The 17,700-nt window shown below is 51.2% G+C and overlaps 1 protein-coding gene and 1 long non-coding RNA gene across 2 annotated transcripts in view; both read left to right on the plus strand.

The window, feature by feature from the left end:
* The window catches only part of LOC124975979 (cytochrome c oxidase assembly factor 8), a 26,044-nt gene extending 20,132 nt beyond the window's left edge, over positions 1-5,912 (plus strand). Inside the window, exons 4-5 of the mRNA XM_047538550.1 lie at positions 2,810-2,900; positions 5,652-5,912. Coding sequence (XP_047394506.1) covers positions 2,810-2,900; positions 5,652-5,757 — 197 coding nt within the window. The 3' untranslated portion in view covers positions 5,758-5,912. The remainder of the gene's footprint in view (positions 1-2,809; positions 2,901-5,651) is intronic.
* A 3,465-nt stretch (positions 5,913-9,377) lies between these two features.
* On the plus strand, positions 9,378-14,130 carry LOC124975980 (uncharacterized). Its single transcript, XR_007106945.1, has 3 exons — positions 9,378-12,468; positions 13,458-13,562; positions 13,660-14,130. It is a non-coding gene; the product is annotated as an uncharacterized LOC124975980 (long non-coding RNA).
* Positions 14,131-17,700: the final 3,570 nt, after the last annotated feature.

The raw sequence follows: 17,700 nt of genomic DNA on the forward strand, positions 1-17,700 counted from the left end.
TTTCTCTTCCTCATGCTATCTCCCAGCACCTGAAGAGTATGCCACCCTGGAAGCCTTCTGAACCCTAAGGCGTAGGGGCTCCCTGGAGGTTTTATTAGGCAACAGGGTAGGTTAAATCATTGGCCATCTGTGATCAGCTCCATCTCCAGCCCCGCCCTGCCCTGGAGATTGAGTTAGACTTCTAATCAAGGCTTGGTCTTTGTTTTTTTTCTAATTAGTTATACATGAGAGTAGAATGCATTTTGACGCATACATAAATGGAGTATAACTTCTCATTCTTCAGTTGCATATGATGTGGAATTACACCAGTTGTGTAGTCATATATGCACATAGGGTAATAATGTCTGATTCTACTGTCCTTCCTACCTCCATACCCCTCCCCTCCCTTCACTCGCCTCTGTCTAATCCAGAGTACCTCTATTCTTCCCTAACCCCTCCCCCTTATTGTGAATTAGCTTGCACATATCAGAGATAACATCTGGCCTTTGGTTCTTTGGGATTGGCCTATTTCACTTAGCATATTCTCCAGCTCCGTCCATTTACCGGTAAATGCCATAATTTCACTCTTCTTTAAGGCTGAATAATATTCCTTTGTGTTTATATACCACATTTTCTTTATCCATTCATGTGTTGAAGGGCATCTAGTTTGGCTCCACAGTTTAGCTGTTGTGAGTTGAGCTACTACAAACATTGATGTGGCTGCGTCACTGTAAACCAAGGAGTGGAATAGCTGGGTCTAATAGTGGTTCCATTCCAGATTTTCTGAGGAATCTCTGTACTGCTTTCCATGGAGGTTGTACCAATTTGCAGTCCCATGAGCAGTAGATGATTGAACTTTTCCCCCACATCCTCACCGAGACTTGATTTTTCTGGCACCCAATCTCCATCCTGAAGTTATCCAGGAGCCAAGAATTGCCTCATCAGAGCAAAAGAAGCTGCTGTCACTCAAACCACAGTTTGACCAGCACCACTCAATTATGCATGCCTGTTGTCCCCACATCAGCTCTCCCTCTATTTAAACCCAGAGCTCTTGTCAGGGCCCCAGAAGGCAGGGCTGCGGCCTAGGGCCCTTGCCTCCCTGTGTAGTTACCCTGGTTCAGCTTCCTTTGCTGCCTTCACAATCATTCCTGTCTTCAGTTGGCATCTTGGGGCAGGAGGTTCAAGTTTGTTGGGACCCTGGAGCTGGGACCTTTGCCCTAAAACTCCAGTAATAGTCTTATTTAGGTCCGTCTTGTTGTTTTAGGCACACATGACAGTGGAGTGTATTTTGATATATCATACATACATGGAGTATAACTTATTCCAATTTGGATCCCATTCTTATGGTTGTACATGATGTGGAGTTACACTGCTTACCTGTTCATATATGAGCAAAGGAAGTTATGACCGATTCATTCTGCTCTTTCCTGTTCCCATCCCCTCTCCTGTCCCCTCGTTCCCTTTGTCTAATCCAGTGACTCTGTTATTCCCTCTGCACCACCCTTGTTGTGGGTTAGCATCTGCATATCAGAGAGCATTCCACCTTTGGTTTTTGGGGTTTGGCTTATTTCACTGAGCATTATAGTCTCCAGCTCCATCCATATGTTTGTCTTTTTGTGTGTGTGGTGCTGTGGGTTGAACTCAGGGTGGTGGGCATACTAGGCAAGTGCTCTTAACATCTGAACTGCCAAACTACATCCCCAGTAATTTTTAAAATTTTATTTGATTTTCTCTTATTTATTTATTTTTTTGGCAGTACTAGAGATGGAAGCTAGGGGCACTCTACCACTGAGCTACATCCCCCAGCCCTTTTTTTTAATTATGAGGCAAGCTCTCACTAAGTGGTCCACTTTGGCCTTGAATTTGCAGTCCTCCTGTCTCAGCTTCCCGAGTAGCAGGGATTTCATCAAACCTGGTTTTAAGCCTCTTTTTCTAACTTCTTCCTTCTGCCTTCTTCCTTCTTCTTCTTCTGATTAAACTCAGGGGTGCTTAACTACTGAGCCACATCCCCAACCCTTTTTTGTATTTTATTTACAGACAGGGTATCACTGAGTTGCTTAGCACCTCACTGAGTTGCTGAGGCTGGCTTTGAACTCGAGATCCTCCTGCCTCAGTCTCCCAAGCTGCTGGGATTACAGCCATGCACCACCATGCCCAGCTTAAGCCTATTATTTTTGATGTTATAGTGGGTGGAGTTGTTTTCTTAGCTTTATTTCAGATTATTCATTGCAGTCGGGTGAGTGACATATGTCTATAAAACCCCAGTTACTCAGGAGACTGAGGCAGAAGGATCACAAGATTGAGGCCAGCCTGTGCAACTTAGTGAGATACTATCTGTAAATGAAATTTTAAAAGGGTTGGAGATACAGCTCAGTGGTAGGGTGCTTACCTAGTATGTGCAAGCCTGGGTTCAGTCCCATATGCTGCAAAAAACAAACAAAATGAAATGAACATCAGATTGTTTATTGCTAGAAATCAATTGATATTTGTTGATCTTGTATCCGCAAGCTTGCTGAATTTGTTTATTAGCTCTAATAGGTTTTTTTGTTTCTCTATTATCCTGAAGTCTTTTTTTTTTTTTTTTTTTCCTTTTGGTGCTGGAGATTGAATCTAGGGATGCTTAACCCTGAGCTGCATCCCCAGCCCTTTTTATTTTTTATTTTGAGACAGGGTCTCACTAAGTTGCTTAGGTCCTTGCTAAGTTGTTGAGATTGGCTTTGAACTTGAGATCCTCCTGCCTCAGCCTTTTGAGTGACTGGGATTACAGGCAAGCACCATTGCACCTGACTTGTCTTGAAGTCTTAATGTATAAATTCACTTTTACTTTCAGGTCAAAAAGCAACATTGAATGCAGAAGAAATGGCTGACTTTTATAAGGAATTTTTAAGTAAAAATTTTCAGAAGCACATGTATTATAATAAGTAAGTGTTTCTTTCCTTCCTAAAAGTTGGAGTAGGCAGAATTGTTTTCTGACCTGAATTGAGCAACATTGAGGTTTATACCAGAGGTAGAAGCTGCATGATTTTGTCAACTTCACTTAACGTTTTTTGTTTGTTTGTTTAGTTGTTGGTATACCTTTATTTTATTCATTTCTTTATATGTGGTGCTGAGGATGGAACCCAGTGCCTCACACGCACAAAGCAAGTGCTCTACCACCAAGCCACAACCCCAGGCCTATATTTTATTTTATTTTATTTATTTTTTTTTGCAGTGCTGGGGATCGAACCCGGGGTCTTGTGCATGGAAGGCAAGCACTCTACTAACTGAGCTATCTCCCTAGCCCAGGCCTACATTTTAAAATGAAATGGCTAGCCACAGGTGATTGGCATGGCAGCACAGTAGTTCCTGCCCCTAGTCCACAGGGGCTAGCTCATCCATGTGCTTCCTTGAGAAGCCCTGCCAGGTAGGAAGGGCACAGGGTGAGTGCAGAATGTCTGGCTAGAAGGGAGGGAAGCGACTGTGGGGGCTGACCAGATGTCAGGCAGATGTGTACCTCTGCACTCATGACAACTGACAGAGGCTCACAGGTCGCCTCAGTATGGCCAGGCTACCGAGTCGTCACTCTGGAAATTGGTAAATGGAAGGAGAGACTCCAAAGCATGCACAGCTCTTCCACTTTTCCTGCACCAGCAGTGTCCCACAGTGACCACAAAGCATTTCCTCTCGTAGGAGAAAGACAGCCAGTGCAGAGAGGTGGCTTAGCAAGTTCCTGTTTTCCAAGTGAAATAACAGATCTAGGCAACAGTCACCCTAGCAGCCAACACCCCTGGCTGGAAGACTGGTGGGTGGAATGATAATGGGTCAGGACTACTCACCTGCGGCCCCAGCATGGCTCCATGCCGTGGAGCAGAGCAGCCCTTGAGACAAGACAGAAGCACAAACAGTGCGCTGTGTGGGCTTCTTACAGAAGACGGAGTCTCATGTGGTCGGGACTTCAGACAGAATGCTGGTTTGCAGGGAAATGCTAAAGGGGCCATGTAGAAGACAGTTTTGAATGAAGTCTGAAGATGCCCAACACCGAGGATTCTGCAAACCAGTGAGTCAGGCTCTTCAATAAGTAGATAGGAGAATGACCACAAAAAAGGGCCCAGGTGTGGCTGGGTGGTAGAGCACTTCCAGCATGCTCAAGGGCCTGAGCACCATCCCTGGCACCAAAACCAGGCAGGGACAGGGGAGCTGTTGTAGTCTGGACAAGGCTTCATGCAATGTCTAGGCCTTGTTTGGGTCCTGATTGACACATGGCACCTGTAAAGAAATGTTTGGATGAAAGAGGGATTTGGGCAGGGGCTGTGTATAAGCTAGGGATCATCTTGGATATAGTGATGGCATTGTGATCATGGGTTTTAAAAAGGCTTTACTGGGTCATAGATAACATGTAAGGTGTCCTGTGTTTCCAGGTGAAAGACAGAATGGTGGTTGAGACCTGCTTTAAGATATGAGCAGTGACAGAGTCGGGTGGGCACGTGAGACCAGACCAAGAGGACAGGGAGGGTGGTTGAGCTGAGTGAGCTCCTGAGAGGAACTTCAGCCAAGATTAGTCCTGAAATACCTGGTTCCGTTCCTAAGACTAGGAGTGTCGCTCCGAGCTGGTGAAGCTTTTAACTAAGTGAGTGTGCCTGATCCCCACTGCTGATGTGGACGCCCAGGGCTCACCTTCCCACCCACACAGGGTCAGCTGTCTGCACCAGTGAGAGGAGTCTAGCTTTTCCTGAACCTCAGACCATTTTGTCTCCCCAGAGCCATTTATCTTAGGCTCTGCTCCTCACTGCAGCCTCACCTCGGTCAATAGAAACGGAATGTTCTCGGTCGGAGAGTGGAGGTGGCAGAAAGCCAGTGCGCTCCCCTCCAGTGGCTGCTTTAGTGCCCTGGGTCATTCTCCTTGTTCACACTGAGGCCCAGAAACCATTGTGTGACTGAAGCAGAAGCTGCGCAGGCATGCGCCGTCTTTGCGGCGGCCCCAGCTTGTCCCAGCTTGTCCATGAGGGGAACTGGTGCAGTTCCCTTCATGGGAGCTCTCCAGGCTGCCCTCGTTCATAGGTTTCTGTTGGCTACTGTCCAGTAACCAGCAGGCAGTGCAAACTCCACCAGCAGTGTGACCTGTCCCTCAGAGGAGCCTAGGTCCCCTTTGAGAGGAGCACACAGAGCCTCTCAGTGCCGGGCTTGCCGGAGCACTTCTGCTGTGTGCTCTCATGCAAGTGAGGGCCATGTTAAGACTGGCCCCGGGGCTGGGCTGTGGCTCAGTGGACAGCACTCGCCAAGCATGCGTGAAGCCCTGGGTTGCATCCTCAGCACCACATAAAAATAAAAAAAAAAAAATGAAGGTATGTGTGCATCTACAACTAAAAAATAAGAAAAAAAAGACTGGCCTGTATTTCCTGCAGAGCCTGCTGGCTGTGGCTCTGTGGTCCCTCTTGCAGTTGTCCCTCTTCTCAGTTGTCTCTCCAAGAAGACCACTAGACATAGGATGGGCTCTTAGGAGTCCTTCAGCAAGACCAGAGGACAGGGGCAGGTGCTTTACTTGTACCTGTCCTGGTGGGGGGCAGGTGGGACACCTTCGGTGAAGACATAGCTTGGGGAGGAGGGCAGAAGGCAAAACTCACCTCTGTGGGAGCTGCGTGCTTGTCAGGCCCTGTCCCTGGGGCTCATCCTGGGTGCCTCCTGTTTCCCTGCAGAGACTGGTACAAACGTAACTTTGCCATCACCTTCTTCATGGGGAAGGTGGCCCTGGAGAGGATTTGGAACAGGCTGAGATGGAAGCAAGAGAAGATGAGCACTTAGGAGTCCATCCTGATGCTGGCCATCAGAGCCTGGGTTCCACTTACAAGGGCCCTGGGCCTCCATCTCCTGTCGGGGCCCACTGCTCCCTCCTGACCTGGGTCTCTGGCTGGCTTGTCATCACAGATGCAGTGTTAAATAAAGCCCAGTACAACATGCCTGTTTTCTGAGTCTTGAATTACACCAGTTCAGGATAGAACAATGTACAAATGTTAATAAAGCTTCACTTGAAAAAGTGACTCAGTGGTGAGAATCATTTGGAAGCTGGTTGCCAAGTGCAGTGTCCACTGGCTGCAGTGTTACTCCCCTGTTCCATGAGTTAGCAGCATGTCACTGAGTGTGCAGGGTCCAGGCCCTGACCATAGCACAGTTTTCTTGGAATATGAATAGGTGTGGCAGTCTGTCCATGAGGCTGGCGATGGTGAGGGACTCCAGCAAGCTCTCCTGCTCTGTCTCAGTGAGGTAGAACCTCTACTTCCATCATCACAAACTTGTAAGGGGAAATGCTGGGTACTGAGGGCAGAGAGGGAACAGAGTGTTGCGGCAGGGGGACTCTTGGATGACCTCTGTTAAGGTTTGGGTCTGAAGTGACCGCCAGCCAATGGCGCTGTTGGGAGGAGGCAGGTCCCGAGGGGCGAGCCCTTGCAGGGGCTCTTGGGGCTGCCCCTTGCTCTCTGCTCCCTGACCTGCATAGGTAAGCAGCTTTGCTCTACCACATGCTCCCTGCCATGATCGTTTGCCTGACCACAAGTAACGCAGCTGGATCCAGCCAGCCATGGATAAAATCCTGACACCAAAATAAACCTTTCTCCTCTCAGGTATTTGTCACAGCAATAGGAAGCTGGCTAGCATGTCCCTGGGAAGCACTGCTGCACGGGCCTTCTCAGACCCTGCACGCCCTGTCCCTTAGGTACTGAGCCCCTCTTAGCCCTGAGTGGTCTGCCCGGGACAAAGACAGCCCAGGCATTGAGCACATTCTCTGCTCCTCAGCTCAATTGGTGGCTAGTGGCCAGGGCAAGTGTTTATATGGTGCAAGGACTGTTGTACCACAGTTTTTCTAATCACATCCCAGGTCACCTGTCTAAGGTCCTCAGGGATCCTAAGTCCTGTTTCCTGGGGTTTCCAGGAAGAAAAGGTCAAAAGAGCTCTGGTCAGGGGTAGAGCAGGTAGTGTCAGGACCAGAGATCTCTGGAAACAGATTGCCTGTCCCCACAGTGGGCAAAGCCCCAAACAGTGTCAATCAGGGGCCCTCTGCAGAGACACTGGCTTCCAGCTAATGGGTGACTGGTGGTTAGAGCAGTGACTGCAAGCTCAGAGTGGGAGGCAGAGCTGTGGGCCAGGCAGAACTCACCCCTGCCCTCTGGAGCCCCTCAGATCTCACCAAGAGTGCTGTGGTCAGTGGTGGCTCATGAGTGAGCCAGAGACAAGCACAGCCTTGGGGAGACAAAGCTCCTGGAGAGCCATCAGGGAGGCCCTGACCCAGGCCCAGCCAACCCCAGCCAGCCCCAGCACCTGTGGGGATCGCAGGTCAGGAATCAACCCAGAGAGCACCAGAGGTCTCCATTCTGTACAGATCCTGTGCATCTCCTGCACCTGTGCCCTGTCATGAGCTGTGTGGCAAATTGGCAGAATAGTCCTGGCTGAAGACCTACACTGTGCCCGAGCAACTGTTTGTTGCTCTGCATTCAGTGCCATGAGGTTTGACTCGATTCTTGGTGTTCACCGTGCTGCTGGATTTCAAGTGCCCTACGCAAAGTGACATGCCGTGCTGTGCTGCCTTCTTGCATTCCTCCACCTCTTTTATTGTGGTGCTACTGACGGAAGCCAGGGCTTGTATCATCCAGCTGCATCCCCAGCCCTTCAGCAGCACTTCATCATCTCGTTACATGTTTGCCCTTGAGATCATGAGAGCAGAATTTAACCAATAATTTAACCAAGAATTGCTTCTCTGTGACAAGTACTGTCTTTTTATTTTCTCTGTCAGTATTGGGGATTAAACCCAGGGCTTGGTGCCTGGGTAGTGCAAGCATTCTACCGCCAAGTTATACTCCCTGGATATTTATACATTCAAGATTAAATAAGGCCTGGGGATGACAGACTGCTTGGTGCTTGCCTTGAACACATGAAACCCTGGGTTTGATCCCTGGTGCGCCCCCCAAAAAAAAACCAAAAAAATGAGCAACTGTGGTTAATGACCTTAGGTTGTAAATAAATGTGACTAAATTGAGGTTACTTTGATCCTAAAATTTTTATGCTGTTTAAAAAAATTTTTTTAGTTAAGATTATTCTGTCATAGCTAGTAGTTCAAATAAAGTGTTTCTGAGAGTTTTTTCATTTTGGTACTGGGGATTGAACCCAGAGGCGCTTAACCACCGAGCCACATCCCCAGCCCTTTTTATTTTTTATTTTTTTTTTAAATATTTTTTAGTTGTCAGTGGACCTTTTTTTTTAAAAAAAAAATTTTATGCAGTGCTGAGAATCAAAACCAGTGCCTCGCACATGCTAGGCAAGAGCTCTGCCACTGAGCACATCCCAACTCTTTATTTTTTGTTTTGAGACAAGGTCTTGGGGCGGGGAGATAGCTCAGTTGGTAAAGTGCTTGCCTTACAAGCACAGGGCCCTGGGTTCGATCCCCAGCACCGCAAAAAAAAAAAAAAAAAAAAAAAAAAAGAGAGAGAGAGAGACAGGGTCTCTCTAAGTTGCTTAGGGCCTTGCTAAGTTGCTGAGACTGGCTTTGAACTTGTGATCCTCCTGCATCAGCTTCTTGGATTGCTCTATGAGTTTTAAAATATCTACAAAATAAAGGCTATTCCAGTAATGTATTTTATATTGTTTTCCACAAAATGTTAGCTTGATAAAATATTTTTGTTATTTAGACTATGACTAAAGGTCTTAAAAAGTAAAGTAAAATTGGCTCTCCACCTCCCTCTGTTGGGTGCTATGGACAGTGTCATTCATTTACAGTGCGGCCCTCTGCAGCACCAAGGTCAGTGGCAACAGGATGAGTGGTCTCTGACCGCGGGGTCTTTCCCTAGTCCTGATGCTGGGGCAGGAGCCTGTCTGCCCCAGGCCTTGGCTTCTTTTTTTTTTTTTGGGGGGGGGGGGTGCTGGGGATCGAACCCAGGTCCTTGTGCTTACAAGGCAAGCACTGTACCAACTGAGCTATCTCCCCAGCCCTGGCCTTGGCTTCCTTGGTCCTAACAGTGCCGAATGGGGACGAGGCGCAGTTCCTGACCCTTCCAGGCTCTTCAGGAGTGCTGTGCCTTCCTCTGCAGGGGGCTTGCTCCAGAGATGCAGGGGGCTCCAGCACTGCATGTGGAGTGCCGAGGTCTGTGCTTTGCTCACCCTCCACACTCACATGTTGGCTGCAGGGAAGCCTGGCCCCCAACCATGCCTGGGTGCTCCTGGAGGGTTGTTGACCCCTTTGTCCCTGGAGGGCAGGGTCCCGAGTCTCCTCCCAGCACACCCTGGGCTGTCTCTCTGCAGAGAACCGGCTACTTCTGAGCCTTTGTGTCCCTGGCATCACCAGTACTAGACAGCAGAGAGCCACAGTGGGTCTGGTGGCAGCCCTTTGCTTCTGTAAGTTTGCAATGAGTATCTTTCATGTACGACCGAGTTTTGTGTTTGCTGATGTTTTTTGCTACTGGCATTACTTTTTTTGTTTCATTTTTTAAAAAACAAATATATAAGTAGCTGTATTCAGTTGACATTTTTGAAGTTAAAAGGTAAGAATGCCTCTGCTTAGAAAGTAAGCAGCACAGGAAGCAGTGGACTGCGGGGAGCCGCCTTCCGCCTCCTGAGAGAGCCTGCTTCCCAGGGCAGGGGGTCCTGCTCAGAACGCTCTTGACGCTTTTCCCTTAGGTCTTGTAAGATTCCCTTTCACACCTATACTGTTTGTTTTTATTTCCAAGCAATTGCTTCTTCACATCTATCTTCTGAATTTGTGCTGGAGTGCCTGGATTTCTCTTCAGAGACTTTTCAAGGTGTGACCCATGTTTCTGAGGGTCTTGGGGTCCACCTTCATCTTGGACAGCTGTGAATTTCCAGTTGCACATGCCCGCTTCTTGACTGCCACCTTGGTTTCTCCCTGGCTCCAGGCTCTGGGTGTTGAAGGGGTAGGCAAGGGAACAGCTAGGACCTTGTCCCTTCCTTGATTGGGTGAGCACCCAGCCCTGCTCTGTGCTGGGCACACTCAGACCAACAGGACCTGGGCGAAAGAAGGGTGGAGACGGTGAGCCTGCCCAGCAGAACCCTCTGCCCTGCGGCCCTCTCCCTGTGCACCAGCTCTCAGAGGCTGGGCTGCTGTCACTGCAGCCGCAGTCCCCATGCCACACAGCTGGCTGCCATCCTCTGCAGGGCCCGTCCTCTCCCTGCTCCATCCAGTCATCTGGGCGGCCCCTTCTTGGCCTTTTCTTTCTGCTATTGCTAAGTACAAAAGAAGAAATCTGGATTTTCCACCTGTTTTTAACGGTCATAATCAGTGTCTTGCAAGGCCCCACCCTCCACCATGCTACGTCACACTGTGGAGGGCGCATCTGGGGCTCAGCAGGTCACCAGCAGGGTCTGGCCTGAACCACCCCTGCCGGTCATCAGCCTTGCCAGGGACCAGACAGCAGCAGCTCCTGTCTCCGTCCAGTCCCACAGACGACACCAGCCCTGCTGGATATTACCCACTTCTACATTCCCTCCCACTGCCCTGGGTGGGACCCTGTTCTGCCTCCAAGTTGATGGTGAAGTTGCCCCTGCAGGGCTAGCTCTGCACCTTGCCAGCTGCTGAAGTCAGCCCCAGAGCTCAAGCTGCACAGGGCAGTCCCAGGGTACTTGGCACCCAGGTGACCCCTCTTCCCAGAGGTATTCTCTGACCTCTGCTCAGGGCCCTGCACTCTGCCTGCTGCACAAAGCCTCCTCCTCAGGACCTTGGGCAACTCAGCTGAGCCCGAGACAGGCAGAACCCCAGTGGACTTCAGGACCAGCACCTTGCAGGCAGGACCTGGCTGCCAGAGGTGTCCTTCCGCAGCCTCCAGAGCCCTGGGTGCCTGGAGGTGCAGCCAAGGCTTATCGTCCAGGACGCAGCCTAAGACTTGAAAGGAGCCAGGGAGAGCAGGTGCTGCGCCTATCACATCTTGCTGGGAGGCGGGGTGCATCCCTCTCAGGAGTCCCTTCCTGATCCTCCTGGGTTTCCTCACCCGCACTGCAGAGGCCGAAGGAAGACAGCATCTGTGGGCACAAAATGCTGCTCTAGCCGCCCTCAGTGAGCAGCACACACTGCTGCAGCCATGGCCTCCCACCATGGACTCTCACATCTGCCCCGGTGACAACCTGGTCTCCCATCCCCCGCCCCGGTGCCCCACTCTGCCTTCTGCCTCTATGAACGTGACTGCTCTGGGGACCTCACCTAAGTGGAATCCTACAGGACTTGTCCTGTGACGGGTTGACTTCACACAGCTCAGTGTCCAAGTCCACTCTGTTGTAGCCAGGGAATAGCGTTTGCCTGCCCAGACTGTCACAGCCCTGGGAATGGAGCTGGGCACTTGACCACCCAGGTCTCATGGGTCCCGCCTTTCTGCCCTGTGCCCACGAGCTGGGTGGCACCTCCCCTCACAGGGCAGACACTGCTCACCAGGCTGATCTGCCAGCAAAGTCATTTCTTCACTTGGATGCTGTCAAAAATAAATTGATCCATCTTCCAGAAATGTTCCGGCTGCTTCCAGCTGCATTCTGAGCCACTCACTATTGATCGTCATAATTGTTTCCACTTTGCTCTGAGTCAGTCCTTTGGTGGAAAATTACAGGGGGAGCAGCTGGAGGAGGGTGATTTGGGGAGGAGGTGAGTGGCCAGAACAGCGTCCATCCCCAGGTCTCCCTGGTTGACGGCACCACTGCCTCACATGCCCACTCATGCCCAGGGGCCAGCTGGCCATCGAGTCAGGCTTTGGTGCTGGTGCAAAGCCAGATTGGTAGGCAGAGGGCCTCAGAGAGGACCGTTCCCCTGCTTTTGCCCCCAGCCCTAGCTGCACCTGGCAGAGCACAGTAGCCCAGGCTGACTGCAAAGGACAGTCAGTGACTTGGGAACAGCACCAGGCCAATGAGCATCTGATTTTGGAATTTCAGCAATCCAACAGTGCTGGGGACTCGAACCCGGGTCTGGAGCTTGAGAGGCATGCACCCTATGTGATGGGCTATATCACCAGCACCAAGCATCTGATTTTAAACAGAAAGCAGTGTCCAGCATGGAGTTGGTGGGTCCCCAAGCCTGGCCCCGTGGTCAGGACATCCAGCAGCCCTGGCATGTCAGGAAGTGGGGCGCATTGGCAACACCTCTGACCATGGGCTTTGGAATCCCGCCACCTGGTTGTGGGCACGAGGCCGAGCATTCACAGCGGGCCTTGACCTCTAAAAGGACAGAGCCGTGACTGTCTTGACCCACTCTGCCCCCCGCCCCGTGCCTCTTGCTGCCTGGCAGAGCAGGACTTTGGTGGATGTTCCAGAGCCGGTGAGCCTTTTAACAAATGGCAGCAGACGGTGTCAGACCTGCCAGGCCTGACGCTGCTTCTCAGAGGGCTGCGCACTGTGACTCCACAGGGCTGGGCTTGGCCCGGCCCTGCCCAGCTGCCCTTTGGAATCCAGGCTCTGCTCTAACTGGCTGTGCTGTCCTGGGCTGAAGCTGCTGTCGGGTGCAGGTGGGAGGACGGGCAGGACTTGTGTTCACTGCAGGTATGAGGGAGTTGTGTGAACAAACAGGCAAGCCAGCCTCCTGGAGGGCAGGCAGTGTGCAGCAAAGGTGTGTGATTGTCACAAGGTACTGTGTGCAAAGAGTAGTCAAGAGAGTTTGGGGCAAGCAGATGGCACAGGAGTGGATCCAGCTGGGGACACCCCTGTGGGTACTGTGACTAAGGGGTGCAGCCGGTGCCCTGCAGCTGCCTGGCCAGCAGGGTGCCCAGTGTGGGAGGAGGCCTTCGGGAGGACACAGGTGGGTGGGTGGGCAGACCCTTAGACCTTGGCCTTCACTCCAGTTCCGTGGGAAGCATTGAGGGTTCTGGGCATGCCAGAGCTACAACCTGATCACTCTGCCTGAGGGGTCCAGGGCCGTGTGGGGGCCCCACCCAGGCTACTACCAGGCCCCGGCTGGTTCCCAGGGGTTGATGGAGACAGTGATTCCCGGGACTGTGCCGTCTGCTGCCATAGAGGAGCCATCAGCTGCCTGTGGCCATGTACGTTTCTGTTAAGTCAGTGAAATTAGAAACTGGTCACTTTCCAAGTGCCACTGGCTGCACAGAACTGGTAGCTACTGTACTAGACACCACAGGGGTGTTCACTGCCACCACCAGAGCCCTGCAGGAGATGCCATAAGGTGTGATGTTCCCTCTTTGGCCAGTAGTCACTTTCTCTGTGTAACATCTCTCACGAAAAAGGCCATGGTGGACATGGGATGCAGAGACTGTCCACCACCCTTTGGGATCAGGTGTGACTGGGTGGGATGAGGGACCTGGGCTGGGGTGGGGCCTGGACTCAACTGGGCACTGGGCAGGATGGACAGGGAGCCCCAGAGGGGATCAGAGTCTAATATGTGTGTTGGGGGGATGCTGTAAGAGTATGTCCACCAGGAAAGCTCAGTACTCCACTGAGGATGGAGTGGATCCAGATGTGCTGACCAGACCCCTGGAACTTTTCCCGTGGTGCCTGGTGGGGACACGGTTTTGCAGATGGTGGCTGCTGACCCCATGTTGCCAGGAGCACTTGCAAGGGGGCCCTTTTGGAACCGAGAAGTGCTACTCACGCAGACCACACCCAGAGTCCGAAGGCCACAGGTGAGGAGCGTAGCTTGGGTCCCCTTGCTTCCATGGTGAAACAATGCTATTTTGGACACGTTTGGTTGAATAAGATATTAATTACTTTCATCTTCAGTGCTGGAGATTGCGCCCTGGTCCTTCCGCAGAACTGCACCCCAGCCCAACTGTGTCATCAAACAGCTATGGAAGGAACAGAGCTCCAACACATGCAGCTCCTGGAGCCTGGAGGATGCTGTGCTGCCTGAAGGCCACCACTTGCCAAGGGCACACTTGTGTGACTCTGCTTACATGAGGTCCCTAGAGCAGCTGAGCCCACAGACAGAAGGAAGAGTGGTGGTCACCAGTGCTGGAGAGGTGGGGAGGGAGTTCTGTTTAATGGGGACAGAGTTTCCATCTGGAAGATGGTGGTGGTTTGAGGGTTACACAACAGTATAAACGTACATAATGTCACCAGACTGCCCAAATAAAGTGGCCAAAGTGAAAATGTTCTGTTATTTTGCCACAATTAAATTTTTTAAAAATTAATTAATTGATTAATTAATTTTGGTACTGGAGAGTAAACCTATGGCACTTAACCACTGAGCCACTTCCCCAGAACTTTTTATTTTATTTTTTTAATTTTGAGACAGGGTCTCACTAAGTTGCTGAGGTTGGCCTTGAACTTGCGATCCTCCTGCCTCAGCCTCCTGAGCTGCTGGGGTTACAGGCATACTTAATTTTTGTTTTTATTTTTATTTTTTGGTGCTAGGAATGGAGCCCAGGGCTTCGTGCATGTGACGACACACACTACACTGGGCTGTGCTCCCAGTCTAATTTTTGCAAATTTTAATAAAATTTAATAAATTCTTATAAAATTGGCTGATGAACAACATATGAGGGTATGCATACATATACGACGTATATAAATCTATGCATATTAAAGTTAATGACACCAACTTTTTTCTTTGTTCTTTTTCTTTCTTTTTTTGTGATACTGGGGATGGAACCCAGGGCCTTGCACATGTTAGGCAAGCACTCTAATGCTGAGCTACATCCCCAGCCCCTACTCCCCTTTTTCTTAAAATCTTGAGACAGGATCTTAAGTTGCTCAGGCTAGTCTCAAACTTGCCATCCTCCTGCCTCAGCTTCCCAAGTCCAAGCAGCTGGGATTATGGGGGTGTGCCATAGTGCCTGTCTTGCTTTTCTTTCTTTTCTTTTTTTTAATTGGGGCTCTCAGGAAGTTTCTAGTGACACGGGTTCGCAGAGCACCTTCTTGGACAATGGAGCCGTAGTGACAGGCGGAGAGCATTTCAGGTTGGAGAGAGCCCTTGCAGCCGCTGGACTTGCTGGCAGGTCAGCTTGGCTCACAGAGGGCTGATAGTCAAGCTGGGCCTTGGTGGGCAAGTCCATTGGCCTGTTAGACGTTCAGGTCAAGGAGCATTTTCTGCACAGGGCACTTGCCAGGAATTAGGTAGCCCATGGCCCCCAAAGAGCATCTGCCCGGACAAACTGAAAGCAATCGGCCTCCTCCTCCTTGAAGAGGCTCTGGGCACACGTGTAGAAACAGCTTATGGCACCTTATAAATATGTACAATTTTTATGTCGTTATACATCAGTTGAAAATAAATCTAGGGGGCTGGGGAGATAGCTCAGTTGGTACAGTGCTTGCCTTGCAAGCACAAGGCCCTGGGTTCGATCCCCAGCACCGCAAAAAAAAAAAAAAAGAAAAGAAAAGAAAACTAACGTAGGTCAGGGGTAAAGTGCCCCTGGGTTCAATCTTCAGTACCAAATAAATAAATAAATACATTTAATTAAAATCAGAACAAGAGGGGCTGGGGAGATAGCTCAGTTGGTAGAGTGCTTGCCTTGCATGCACAAGGCCCTGGGTTCGATCCCCAGCACCAAAAAAAAAAAAAAAAAATCAGAACAAGAACCGGCAGTGGGATGGAGCTGCGCTGAGAAGAGAGCAGCAGCCAACCTCAGTAGGTGCACTCGCTCCCCTGGCAGGAGGGCTGCGCCTCCTGGGCCAGCCTCCCTGTGGACAGGCCTCTGGCTGCTGAGAGGGCTCCAAAACTGCACCTGCATCTGGACCCTGCTTCTGAGTGTGGCCTCACTTGGAATCGGGTCCTCGTAGCTGTTGTCATGTCAAAGATCTCAAGAGGTCACTCTGGGTGGGCTAACATCCAAAGGACAGTGTCCTAGGAAAGGAGGGGGAATTTGACACACACAGACACCAACAGGAAGGGCATGTAGCGACAGAGACTGAGACCAGAGAGATGCGTCTGCAGACCAAGAAGTATCAAGGGCTGCGAGGAGCCTCTAGGAGCAGGAGAGGGTGCGGAGCGGGTGGCCAAGCCTCTGGAGAAGGAGCCTGCCCTCAGGTTGGTGCCCAGCCGTGGCCTCCAGAACTGTGAGGAGGGACTTCTGCGCTTTTCAGCTCACAGGCCATGGTGATTTGTTACAGCAGCCACAGGAGACACACACTTGCAGAATCAGAGCCGAGGAGGGGGACAGCAGGATTCTACAGCTCTTGGAAGAGACCCAGCTGATGTGAGGTCCTGGGTGTGGAGAGGAGCTTCCTGTGTGCCAGGGACTCAGCCTTCTGTGCAGCAGATTCCAGAGAACTGATAGAGGATGCTGGCAAGGCCCAGCCAGTGGGCTCCCCGAGGAGCCGGCCCCAGAGTACACCACAGTAAATGCTTCAGGCCCACTTCCTGCAGCTGCAGTGGGTCCAGTGGCCAGACCGGAGTTGAGCCCTTGCCACCAGTTCTCCCTCTAGTAGCCTCAGTTCTCCATCTGTACAGGGAAGGTGCTCCCTGCCCTGACTGGTGCTCATGAGAAATGGGTGTGAGGTTTTCTGGGCCTTCAGTGGGGGACACGAGCCATACATGGTTATTGAGGTTCTGTGGGCAAGGGAGTCATGGGGGCTGGAAGCAATGGACCTCCCTCAAACCCACACGGCTCACCCCCAGCTCTCCTCCCTGACGCCTGGCTGCTCTTTTCAGTATGCTCCATCTTAGCCCCCAGCAGAGCCGTCTCCATTTGCTTGGTTCCTTGCTCAGTGTCTGCTATATTTTCCCAGTCCCAGACCCTGTCAGGGTCTGTCCTGCAGGGCCGAGCAGTTGGCACCATTGGAGCTCGTTCACAGACTTGACTGCACGCCACCTGTGAGTGGGGACCAGCTCTGTCCCCCACTGCAGGAGCTGGCTGCAGTGTGCCGCTGCTGAGCCTCAGCCCCATTGTGACTGGCTTCCCATCCCAAGCCCTGTCTCCTGGTGCTGCCAGAGGCCTGTGGTCCCTGCTGGGCCCTCTTGTGAGCAGGAGGAGATTCATGGCTCTCTTCTGCCAACATGGCTATGAATCCACCAGCTTATCCTCACCCCAGAGCTCACCTGGGGTGCTCTGCTGCAGGGCTGACTGGGTGAGCTGGACCATCCTACGACTGCTGAGCTGAGGGCAGGGGTGCTGCCTAGGGAACGGGGCTCATGGACTCAGAGATGGAGGCCACCCTGCTGCATTTCCTGTCCCCATCCTGCACAGCCTGTCCCCCAAGGTGGATCCCTCTAGGCCTAAGACTGTAAAGATGGGTCCAGGTGGCCTGTGACCTGGGGAAGTGGAATCCAAGGGAAGCCTGGGAAATTTCCTTCTTGAAAAATCACTTTAGGGTTGGGGAGATAGCTCAGTTGGTAGAGTGCTTGCCTTGCAAGCACAGGCCCTGGGTTCAATCCCCAGTACCACAAAAAAAAAAAAAAAAAAAAAAAAAAAAATCACTTTAAAAAGTTTTCTGTGGTGCTGGCAATTGAACCCAGGGCTTCATGCCCGCTAGGCAAGTGCTCTACCACTGAGCTGCACGCAGCCCCCACAGTCCGATGTGTTAAAAGCTTGGTCCCCAGGCTGATGCTCTAGGAAGGTGGTAGAACCTTTGAGAGGTGGTTGGGGCATGCTCTTAAAGGGGATTGTGGGACACCAGTCTCTTCCTCTCTCCCCTTTTTGCTTCCTAACTCTGAGGTGGATGACTTTGCTCTGCCATGCACTGCTCCCATGATGTGCCACCACAGACCCCATATGGGGCCAACCAATCATGGGCTGGAACCTTCAAAGCTGTGTGCCAGAATTAACCTCCTCTCTTTTAAATTGTTCTCTCAGGTATTTAGTTATAGTGATAGTGATGGGAAGC

Source organism: Sciurus carolinensis, chromosome 2 (assembly GCF_902686445.1).
Source record: "Sciurus carolinensis chromosome 2, mSciCar1.2, whole genome shotgun sequence".
Classification (NCBI taxonomy): Eukaryota; Metazoa; Chordata; class Mammalia; order Rodentia; family Sciuridae; genus Sciurus; species Sciurus carolinensis.